Source organism: Oncorhynchus masou, chromosome 8, assembly GCF_036934945.1.
Source record: "Oncorhynchus masou masou isolate Uvic2021 chromosome 8, UVic_Omas_1.1, whole genome shotgun sequence".
Classification (NCBI taxonomy): domain Eukaryota; kingdom Metazoa; phylum Chordata; class Actinopteri; order Salmoniformes; family Salmonidae; genus Oncorhynchus; species Oncorhynchus masou.
Window position 1 is genome coordinate 8,760,923 of NC_088219.1, and position 12,044 is coordinate 8,772,966.

At 43.9% G+C, this 12,044-nt stretch overlaps 1 protein-coding gene across 7 annotated transcripts in view; it reads left to right on the forward strand.

The window, feature by feature from the left end:
- Positions 1 to 12,044, forward strand: part of LOC135544042 (protein furry homolog) — a 154,718-nt gene that overhangs the window by 44,348 nt on the left and 98,326 nt on the right. For all 7 annotated transcript variants that reach the window (XM_064971394.1, XM_064971395.1, XM_064971397.1 and 4 more), the window contains exons 3-9: positions 230 to 283; positions 1,616 to 1,755; positions 1,946 to 2,036; positions 3,797 to 3,957; positions 5,627 to 5,795; positions 7,635 to 7,727; positions 9,717 to 9,815. In XM_064971394.1, coding sequence (XP_064827466.1) covers positions 230 to 283; positions 1,616 to 1,755; positions 1,946 to 2,036; positions 3,797 to 3,957; positions 5,627 to 5,795; positions 7,635 to 7,727; positions 9,717 to 9,815 — 807 coding nt within the window. The remainder of the gene's footprint in view (positions 1 to 229; positions 284 to 1,615; positions 1,756 to 1,945; positions 2,037 to 3,796; positions 3,958 to 5,626; positions 5,796 to 7,634; positions 7,728 to 9,716; positions 9,816 to 12,044) is intronic.

Consider the following 12,044-nt stretch of genomic DNA (forward strand, 5'->3'; position numbering starts at 1 on the left):
ATTTCTGGTCCACCCGGGCTCTTTAAGACCTCTACCTGTGAGTGATGAAGGGAGAAAAAGTCAGACTAAACTTAGTACCTGAGCTGTGAACTGTCACAAAGTATACGTATATGTCATAACTAATCACCATTTTCCTCTCCTCTCCTCTCCTCTCCTCTCCTCTCCTCTCCTCTCCTCTCCTCTCCTCTCCTCTCCTCTCCTCTCCTCTCCTCTCTTCTCCTTTCTACAGGAGAAGCCTCTCAACAAGTCACTACAGAGAGGAGAGGATCTACAGTTTGACCAGGTATGTGTTAACAGCAGGTGACGCTAGCTTCAATGCTACTGGAATCTGCCAGTACTACTGTTAACGACAAGTAATGCTAGCTTCAATGCTACTGGAAGGTGGTAGTATTACTGTTAACGACAGGTAATGCTAGCTTCAATGCTACTGAAAGGTGCTAGTATTACTGTTAACGACAGGTAATGCTAGCTTCAATGCTACTGGAAGGTGGTAGTATTACTGTTAACGACAGGTAATGCTAGCTTCAATGCTACTGGAAGGTGGTAGTATTACTGTTAACGACAGGTAATGCTAGCGTCAATGCTACTGGAAGGTGCTAGTATTACTGTTAACGACAAGTAATGCTAGCTTCAATGCTACTGGAAGGTACTAGTATTACTGTGAATGACAGGTAATGCTAGCTTCAATGCTACTGGAATCTGCTAGTACTACTGTTAACGACAGGTAATGCTAGCTTCAATGCTACTGAAAGGTGCTAGTATTACTGTTAACGACAGGTAATGCGAGCGTCTGTGTGTTTCTTTTGTATCTTATCTCTCTCTGGGGGTCAAACTGGTTTATAGTCCAGCATGAACCACATTGAACTCATCAAGGATGATGGAAAAATAAACCTAGAAATATGTGGGACATTTATTTTTATCCACTCCCTCCTTTCTCTGTCCTCCTCCTCTCCTTTCCACTCCCTCCTCTCGCTGTCTACTCCCTCCTTTCTCTGTCCTCCTCCTCTCCTCTCTACTCCCTCCTTTCTCTGTCCTCCTCCTCTCCTTTCCACTCCCTCCTCTCGCTGTCCTCCTCCTCTCCTCTCTACTCCCTCCTCTCTCTGTCCTCCTCCTCTCCTTTCCACTCCCTCCTCTCGCTGTCCTCCTCCTCTCCTCTCTACTCCCTCCTCTCTCTGTCCTCCTCTCTACTCCCTCCTCTCTCTGTCCTCCTCTCTACTCCCTCCTCTCTCTGTCCTCCTCTCCACTCCCTCCTCTCTGTCTTACTCCTCCTCTCCTTTCCCCTCCCTCCTCTCTCTCTGTCCTCCTCCTCTCCTTTCCACTCCCTCCCCTCTCTGTTCTCCTCCTCCTTCTCCTCCTCTCCTTTCCACTCCCTCCTCTCTCTGTCCTCCTCCTCTCCTCTCCATTCCCTCCTCTCTCTGTCCTCCTCTCTACTCCCTCCTCTCTCTGTCCTCCTCATCCTCTCCATTTCCTCCTCTCTCTGTCCTCCTCCTCTCCACTTCTCTTCCCCTCCCTCCCGCCTCTCTCCCTCTCTCCCTCTCTCCCTCTCTCCCTCCCTCCCTCTTTCCCTGCCTCTGTCTCTGTCTCTCTGTCTCTCTCTCTCTCTCTCTCTCTCTAGTTAATCAGTACAATGAGTTCTCTGGCTGAGTACTGTCTCCCCTCCATTCTGAAGACACTGTTTGACTGGTATAAAAGACAAAATGGACTAGAGGACGAGAGTCATGAATACAGACCCAGGGCCAACACCAAGTCCAAGAGGTAGACACTACTACACTACTACAAGAAATAATCAACTGTGAAATAATCAACTGACTTACAAAATGTTCTAAACACTTTCCCTTTCTGTCTCTCTCTGTCTTTCTTTATATCTCTCTCTATCTCTACCTCTGTCTCTCTCTCTCTCTCTCTCTTCTCTCTCTCTCTCCCCCTCTCTCTCTCCCTCTCTCAGTGATGAGCAGCAGAAGGACTACTTGCTGGAGAGGAGGGATCTGGCCATAGACTTCATCTTCTCCCTGGTGCTCATAGAAGTACTCAAACAGGTAAAGCTGTGTGGTTCATCACCAAACGCTGCATATTATGGTCGCGTTCCCCTGCTCAGACGTTGCATGCATCAACCAATGGTTGCCAGGTGATTGAATGAGCCGTCGGGCACAAGAGTGCTATAGTATATGATGTGGTTAGCTGTAATAAACTCAGCAAAAAAAAAAAAGTCCCCTCACTGTCAACTGCGTTTATTTTCAGCAAACTCGATGTGTAAATATTTGTATGAACATAACAGAAATGGAATAATGTGTCCCTGAACAAAGGGGGGGTCAAAATCAAGCCGGTGTGGCCACCAGCTGCATTAAGTACTGCAGTGCATCTCCTCCTCATGGACTGCACCAGACTTGCCAGTTCTTGCTGTGAGATGTTACCCCACTCTTCCACCAAGGCACTTGCAAGTTCCCGGACATTTCTGGGGGGAATGGCCCTAGCCCTCACCCTCTGATCCAACAGGTCCCAGACGTGCTCAACCGGATTGAGATCCGGGCTCTTCGCTGTCCATGGCAGAACACTGACATTCCTGTCTTGCAGGAAATCACACACAGAACGAGCAGTATGGCTGGTGGCATTGTCATGCTGGAGGGTCATGTCAGGATGAGCCTGCAGGAAGGGTACCACATGAGGGAGGAGGATGTCTTCCCTGTAACACACAGCGTTGAGATTGCCTGCAATGACAACAAGCTCAGTCCGATGATGCTGTGACACACCGCCCCAGACCATGATGGACCCTCCACCTCCAAATCGATCCCGCTCCAGAGTACAGGCCTCGGTGTAACGCTCATTCCTTCAACGATAAACGCAAATCCGACCATCACCCCTGGTGAAACAAAACCGCGACTCGTCAGTGAAGAGCACTTTTTGCCAGTCCTGTCTGGTTCAGCGACGGTGGATTTGTGCCCATAGGTGACGTTGTTGCCAGTGATGTCTGGTGAGCACCTGCCTTACAACAGGCCTACAAGCCCTCAGTCCAGCCTCTCTCAGCCTATTGCAGACACTCTGAGCATTGATGGAGGGATTGTGTGTTCCTGGTGTATCTCGGGCAGTTGTTGTTGCCATCCTGTATCTGTCCCGCAGGTGTGATGTTCAGATGTACCGATCCTGTGCAGGTGTTGCTACACTTCGAGGACGATCAGCTGTCCATCCTGTCTCCCTGTAGCGCTGTCTTAGGCTCCTCACAGTACAGACATTGCAATTTATTGCCCTGCCCACATCTGCAGTCCTCATGCCTCCTTGCAGCATGCCTAAGGCATGTTCACGCAGATGTACAGGGACCCTGGGCATCTTTCTTTTTGTGTTTTTCAGAGTCAGTAGAAAGTCCTCTTTAGTGTCCTAAGTTATCATAACTGGGACCTTAATTGCCTACCGTCTGTAAGCTGTTAGTGTCTTAATGACCGTTCCACAGGTGCATGTTCATTAAATGTTTATGGTTCATTGAACAAGCATGGGAAACAGTGTTCACACCCTTTACAATGTAGATCTTTGAAGTTATTTGAATTTTTACGAATTATCTTTGAAAGACGAGGTCCTGAAAAAGAGACGTTTCTTTTTTTGCTGAGTTTACCTGACCAGGCTTGTAATATCTGGCATGAGGAAGAAGATCACTGAATCCTCTCCTCTCCTCTCCTCTCCTCTCCTCTCCTCTCCTCTCCTCTCCTCTCCTCTCCTCTCCTCTCCTCTCCTCTTTCTCCCTCTCTGTCTTCATCCCATTCCTTCCTTCCTTATTTTCCTCCGTCCCCCTCACTCTCTCTCTCCTCAGATCCCACTCCATCCTCTGATGGATGGGTTGATTCAGGAAGTTATTAACCTGGCTTTCAAACACTTCAAGTACAAGGAGGGCTACCTCGGTCCCAACACAGGGAACATGCACATGGTGGCTGACCTCTATGCTGAGGTGGTGGGGGTCGTCGCACAGTCCAGGTAGGAGGGTGCATGCACACACACACACACACACACACACACACACACACACACACACACACATACACAGATGGCGATGGTAAAAGATGATTGTACCTCTGTGTGTGTGATGTAGTGTGTGATGTAGTGTGTGATTTGAGCTAGGCCATTACTGACACCATTATAGTGATGGAAGGTTGTTGGTCCATTATAGTGATTGAAGGTTGTTGGTCCATTATAGTGATGGAAGGTTGTTGGTCCATTATAGTGATGGAAGGTTGTTGGTCCACAGATACACAGTATTTTGGTGGTTTTAGGAGGGGGTGTTATGCTTCTCAGTAATCCAGTGAGGCCCAGGACAGATGGAGACCCAACTACTATAACCTCTTTACAGATTATCTCCGAATAGCCTGGTACGGAACACATTATCTCCCAATAGCCTGGTACGGCACACACATTATCTCCCAATAGCCTGGTACGGCACACACATTATCTCCCAATAGCCTGGTACGGCACACACATTATCTCCCAATAGCCTGGTACGGCACACACATTATCTCCCAATAGCCTGGTACGGCACGCACATTATCTCCCAATAGCCTGGTACGGCACACACATTATCTCCCAATAGCCTGGTACGGCACACACATTATCTCCCAATAGCCTGGTACGGCACACACATTATCTCCCAATAGCTTGGTACGGTCCAAACATGATCTCCCAATAGCCTGGCTACACACATTATCTCCCAATAGCTTGGTACGGCACACACATTATCTCCCAATAGCTTGGTACGGCACACACATTATCTCCCAATAGCCTGGTACGGCACACACATTATCTCCCAATAGCCTGGTACGGCACACACATTATCTCCCAATAGCCTGGTACGGAACACATTATCTCCCAATAGCCTGGTACGGCACGCACATTATCTCCCAATAACCTGGTACGGCACACACATTATCTCCCAATAGCCTGGTATGGCACACACATTATCTCCCAATAGCCTGGTATGGCACACACATTATCTCCGAATAGCCTGGTACGGTCCAAACATGATCTCCCAATAGCCTGGTACGGTCCAAACATTATCTCCCAGTAGCCTGGCTACACACATTTTCTCCCAATAGCCTGGTATGGAATGCACATTATCTCTCAATAGCCTGGTTCGGCACACACATTATCTCCCAATAGCCTGGTATGGATTACACATTATCTCCCAATAGCCTGGTACGGAAGACACATTATCTCCCAATAGCCTGGTATGGAACGCACATTATTTCCCAATAGCCTGGTACGGCACACACATCATCTCCCAATAGCCTGGTATGGAACACACATGATCTCCCAATAGCCTGGCTACACACATTATCTCTCAATAGCCTGGTTCGGCACACACATTATCTCCCAATAGCCTGGCTACACACATTTTCTCTCAATAGCCTGGTTCGGCACACACATTATCTCTCAATAGCCTGGTAAGAGGTGCAACACAACTAAATACACAAACAAACAAACAAACAAACAAACAAACAAACAAACAAAGCAACAGCAAGGACATGGAGATAACTGTAGCTGTATAAACTGTATGTATAAAGACACTGTTAGCTATATGTATAAAGATGTATCAGATTGGCGTGATAAGTGAAGGATTTGGTTTACCTCCCGTGTGTGTCTGTGCCTCCAGATTCCCTGCTGTGAGGAAGAAGTTCATCTTTGAGCTGAAGGAGTTGAGACAGAAGGAACAGAACCACTATGTTCTCCAGTCGACCATAAGCCTCATCATGGGAGTCAAGTTCTTTAGGATTAAGATGTACCCTGTGGAGGACTTCGAGGCCTCCTTCCAGTTCATGCAGGTGTGTGTGTGTGTGTGTGTGTGCGTGTGTGTGTGCGCGTGCGTGCGTCTGTGTGTGTGTGTGTGTGTGTGTGTGTGTGTGTGTGTGTGTGTGTGTGTGTGTGTGTGTGTGTGTGTGTGTGTGTGTGTGTGTGTGCGTGCGTCTGTGTGTGTGTGTATGTGTGTGTGTGTGTGTGTGTGTGCGTGCGTGCGTGCGTGCGTGCGTGTGTGCGTGTGTGTGTGTGTGTGCGTGCGTGCGTGCGTGCGTTTGTTTGTTTGTTTAGTGGACGTGTATCGTTACTGCCTCGTCGAGACCTACATGTACCTTCGCCCCGGATCCAAAATGGCCGCGTTTGCTTTTCTGGTTCAGTGGTGTTGACTGAGCTTCTTGTCATGTGTCGTTACAGGTTACTGAATCCATTCAGTATTCACGTATGTTTTGTTTGGTGTGTCTCTCAGTTTATCTTAAGTGTATAATCATATGATGTATATATATAACTCTCTCTAGGAGTGTGTATAATGATATATATACTGTATATACCTCTCTAGGGGTGTGTATAATGATGTATGTATTTAACTCTCTCTAGGAGTGTGTATAATGATGTTTATATATAACTCTCTCTAGGAGTGTGTATAATGATGTTTATATATAACTCTCTCTAGGGGTGTGTATAATGATGTATATACTGTATATAACTCTCTCTAGGGGTGTGTATAATGATGTTTATATATAACTCTCTCTAGGGGTGTGTATAATGATGTATATACTGTATATAACTCTCTCTAGGAGTGTGTATAATGATGTATATACTGTATATAACTCTCTCTAGGAGTGTGTATAATGATGTTTATATTTAACTCTCTCTAGGAGTGTGTATAATGATGTTTATATTTAACTCTCTCTAGGCGTGTGTATAATGATGTATATACTGTATATAACTCTCTCTAGGAGTGTGTATAATGATGTTTATATTTAACTCTCTCTAGGAGTGTGTATAATGATGTTTATATTTAACTCTCTCTAGGCGTGTGTATAATGATGTATATACTGTATATAACTCTCTCTAGGAGTGTGTATAATGATGTTTATATATAACTCTCTCTAGGAGTGTGTATAATGATGTTTATATATAACTCTCTCTAGGAGTGTGTATAATGATGTTTATATTTAACTCTCTCTAGGCGTGTGTATAATGATGTATATACTGTATATAACTCTCTCTAGGAGTGTGTATAATGATGTTTATATATAACTCTCTCTAGGAGTGTGTATAATGATGTTTATATTTAACTCTCTAGGAGTGTGTATAATGATGTTTGTATTTAACTCTCTCTAGGAGTGTGTATAATGATGTTTATATTTAACTCTCTCTAGGAGTGTGTATAATGATGTTTATATTTAACTCTCTAGGAGTGTGTATAATGATTTTTATATATAACTCTCTAGGAGTGTGTATAATGATGTTTATATTTAACTCTCTCTAGGAGTGTGTATAATGATGTTTATATTTAACTCTCTAGGAGTGTGTATAATGATGTTTATATATAACTCTCTCTAGGAGTGTGTATAATGATGTTTATATTTAACTCTCTCTAGGAGTGTGTATAATGATGTTTATATATAACTCTCTCTAGGAGTGTGTATAATGATGTTTATATTTAACTCTCTCTAGGAGTGTGTATAATGATGTTTATATTTAACTCTCTAGGAGTGTGTATAATGATGTTTATATATAACTCTCTCTAGGAGTGTGTATAATGATGTTTATATTTAACTCTCTCTAGGAGTGTGTATAATGATGTTTATATATAACTCTCTCTAGGAGTGTGTATAATGATGTTTATATTTAACTCTCTCTAGGAGTGTGCCCAGTATTTCCTGGAGGTGAAGGATAAGGACATTAAACATTCTCTGGCTGGACTCTTCGTAGAGATACTGGTTCCTGTAGCTGCAGTAAGTCTGTCTCTACACCAGTCTGTCTCAACACCAGTCTGTCTCTACACCAGTCTGTCTCAACACCAGTCTGTCTCTACACCAGTCTGTCTCAACACCAGTCTGTCTCAACACCAGTCCGTCTATACACCAGTCTGTCTCTACGTCAGTCTGTCTCTACGTCAGTCTGTCTCTACACCAGTCTGTATCAACACCAGTCTGTCTCAACACCAGTCTGTCTCTACACCAGTCTGTATCAACACCAGTCTGTATCAACACCAGTCTGTCTCAACACCAGTCTGTATCAACACCAGTCTGTCTCTACACCAGTCTGTATCAACACCAGTCTGTATCAACACCAGTCTGTCTCTACACCAGTCTGTATCAACACCAGTCTGTCTCTACACCAGTCTGTATCAACACCAGTCTGTCTCTACACCAGTCTGTATCAACACCAGTCTGTCTCTACACCAGTCTGTCTCTACACCAGTCTGTCTCTACACCAGTCTGTATCAACACCAGTCTGTCTCTACACCAGTCCGTCTCTACACCAGTCTGTCTATACACCAGTCTGTCTCTGTACCAGTTTATCTCCACACCAGTATGTCACTACACCAGTCTGTCTCCACACCAGTCTGTCTCTACACCAGTCTGTCTCTACACCAGTCTGTCTCTACACCAGTCTGTCTCAACACCAGTCTGTCTCAACACCAGTCTGTCTCTACACCAGTCTGCCCTACGTCAGTCTGTCTCTACACCAGTCTGTCTCTACACCAGTCTGTCTCAACACCAGTCTGTCTCTACACCAGTCCGTCTATACACCAGTCTGTCTCTACACCAGTCTGTCTCAACACCAGTCTGTCTCTACACCAGTCTGTATCAACACCAGTCTGTCTCTACACCAGTCTGTATCCACACCAGTCTGTCTCTACACCAGTCTGTATCAACACCAGTCTGTCTCCACACCAGTCTGTCTCTACACCAGTCTGTCTCTACACCAGTCTGTCTCAACACCAGTCTGTCTCTACACCAGTCTGTCTCAACACCAGTCTGTCTCTACACCAGTCCGTCTATACACCAGTCTGTCTCTACACCAGTCTGTCTCAACACCAGTCTGTCTCAACACCAGTCTGTCTCAACACCAGTCTGTCTCTACACCAGTCCGTCTATACACCAGTCTGTCTCTACACCAGTCTGTCTCTACACCAGTCTGTATCAACACCAGTCTGTATCCACACCAGTCTGTATCCACACCAGTCTGTCTCTACACCAGTCTGTATCAACACCAGTCTGTCTCCACACCAGTCTGTCTCTACACCAGTCTGTCTCTACACCAGTCTGTATCAACACCAGTCTGTATCAACACCAGTCTGTCTATACACCAGTCTGTCTCTACACTTGTCGCATATCCTCTCACACTCCTCATATCTTCTCATATCCCCTCATATCTTTTCATATCCTCTCATATCTTCTCACATCCCCTCATATCTTCTCATATCTCCTCATATCCCCTCATATCATCTCACATCTCTCTCACACTCCTCATATCTTCTCATATCCTCTCATATCTTCTAATGTCCTCTCACATCTCTCTCACATCTCTCTCACATCCCCTCATATCTTCTCATATCCTCTCATATCCTCTCACATCTCTCTCACATCTCTCTCATATCTTCTCATATCCTCTCACATCTCTCTCATATCCCCTCATATCTTCTCATATCTTCTCATATCCTCCCATATCCTCTCATATCTTCTCATATCTCTCTCATATCTCATAGTCTCTCATGTCTAATATAGTGTACCTCTAACTCTACTTCATGTTGTAATGTGCCTAATCAATCAATAATGTCACTGGAGATATTAGTCCCCCCTAGCCGCAGTACATATCTCTATACCATATCTTCACATCTCTCATATCTAATATACTGTACCTGTCCTGTACATTGGTCTATGTGTAACCCCTCTGCTCTGTGTATGACCTATGACCTTTTCCCTTTGACCTTGCAGACGGTGAAGAACGAGGTGAATGTTCCGTGTCTGAGGAACTTTGTAGAAAGTCTGTATGACACTACGCTGGACCTGTCCTCTAGGAAGAAACACTCTCTGGTCAGTCTATACCACACTATTACTGTACTGGTCAGTCTATTACTGTACTGGTCAGTCTATTACTGTACTGGTCAGTCTATACCACATTATTACTGTACTGGTCAATCTATACCACACTATTACTGTACTGGTCAGTCTATACCACATTATTACTGTACTGGTCAATCTATACCACATTATTACTGTACTGGTCAGTCTATACCACTCTATTACTGTACTGGTCAGTCTATTACTGTACTGGTCAGTCTATACCACTCTATTACTGTACTGGTCAGTCTATTACTGTACGGGTCAGTCTATTACTGTACTGGTCAGTCTATACCACTCTATTACTGTACTGGTCAGTCTATTACTGTACTGGTCAATCTATACCACATTATTACTGTACTGGTCAGTCTATACCACACTATTACTGTACTGGTCAGTCTATTACTGTACTGGTCAGTCTATACCACACTATTACTGTACTGGTCAGTCTATTACTGTACTGGTCAGTCTATACCACTCTATTACTGTACTGGTCAGTCTATACCACATTATTACTGTACTGGTCAGTCTATACCACATTATTACTGTACTGGTCAGTCTATACCACACTATTACTGTACTGGTCAGTCTATACCACACTATTACTGTACTGGTCAGTCTATACCACATTATTACTGTACTGGTCAGTCTATACCACTCTATTACTGTACTGGTCAGTCTATACCACATTATTACTGTACTGGTCAGTCTATACCACTCTATTACTGTACTGGTCAGTCTATTACTGTACTGGTCAGTCTATACCACTCTATTACTGTACTGGTCAGTCTATACCACATTATTACTGTACTGGTCAGTCTATACCACATTATTACTGTACTGGTCAGTCTATACCACACTATTACTGTACTGGTCAGTCTATACCACACTATTACTGTACTGGTCAGTCTATACCACATTATTACTGTACTGGTCAGTCTATACCACATTATTACTGTACTGGTCAGTCTATACCACACTATTACTGTACTGGTCAGTCTATACCACTCTATTACTGTACTGGTCAGTCTATACCACATTATTACTGTACTGGTCAGTCTATACCACACTATTACTGTACTGGTCAGTCTATACCACACTATTACTGTACTGGTCAGTCTATACCACTCTATTACTGTACTGGTCAGTCTATACCACACTATTACTGTACTGGTCAGTCTATACCACACTATTACTGTACTGGTCAGTCTATTACTGTACTGGTCAGTCTATACCACTCTATTACTGTACTGGTCAGTCTATTACTGTACTGGTCAATCTATACCACATTATTACTGTACTGGTCAGTCTATACCACACTATTACTGTACTGGTCAGTCTATTACTGTACTGGTCAGTCTATTACTGTACTGGTCAGTCTATTACTGTACTGGTCAGTCTATACCACTCTATTACTGTACTGGTCAATCTATACCACATTATTACTGTACTGGTCAGTCTATACCACACTATTACTGTACTGGTCAATCTATACCACATTATTACTGTACTGGTCAGTCTATACCACTCTATTACTGTACTGGTCAATCTATACCACATTATTACTGTACTGGTCAGTCTATACCACATTATTACTGTACTGGTCAGTCTATACCACTCTATTACTGTACTGGTCAGTCTATTACTGTACTGGTCAATCTATACCACATTATTACTGTACTGGTCAGTCTATACCACTCTATTACTGTACTGGTCAATCTATACCACATTATTACTGTACTGGTCAGTCTATACCACATTATTACTGTACTCGTCAGTCTATACCACACTATTACTGTACTGGTCAGTCTATACCGCTCTATTACTGTACTGGTCAGTCTATACCACATTATTACTGTACTGGTCAGTCTATTACTGTACTGGTCAGTCTATTACTGTACTGGTCAGTCTATACCACTCTATTACTGTACTGGTCAGTCTATACCACACTATTACTGTACTGGTCAGTCTATACCGCTCTATTACTGTACTGGTCAGTCTATACCACATTATTACTGTACTGGTCAGTCTATTACTGTACTGGTCAGTCTATTAATGTACTGGTCAGTCTATACCACACTATTACTGTACTGGTCAGTCTATACCACATTATTACTGTACTGGTCAGTCTATTACTGTACTGGTCAGTCTATTACTGTACTGGTCAGTCTATACCACACTATTACTGTACTGGTCAGTCTA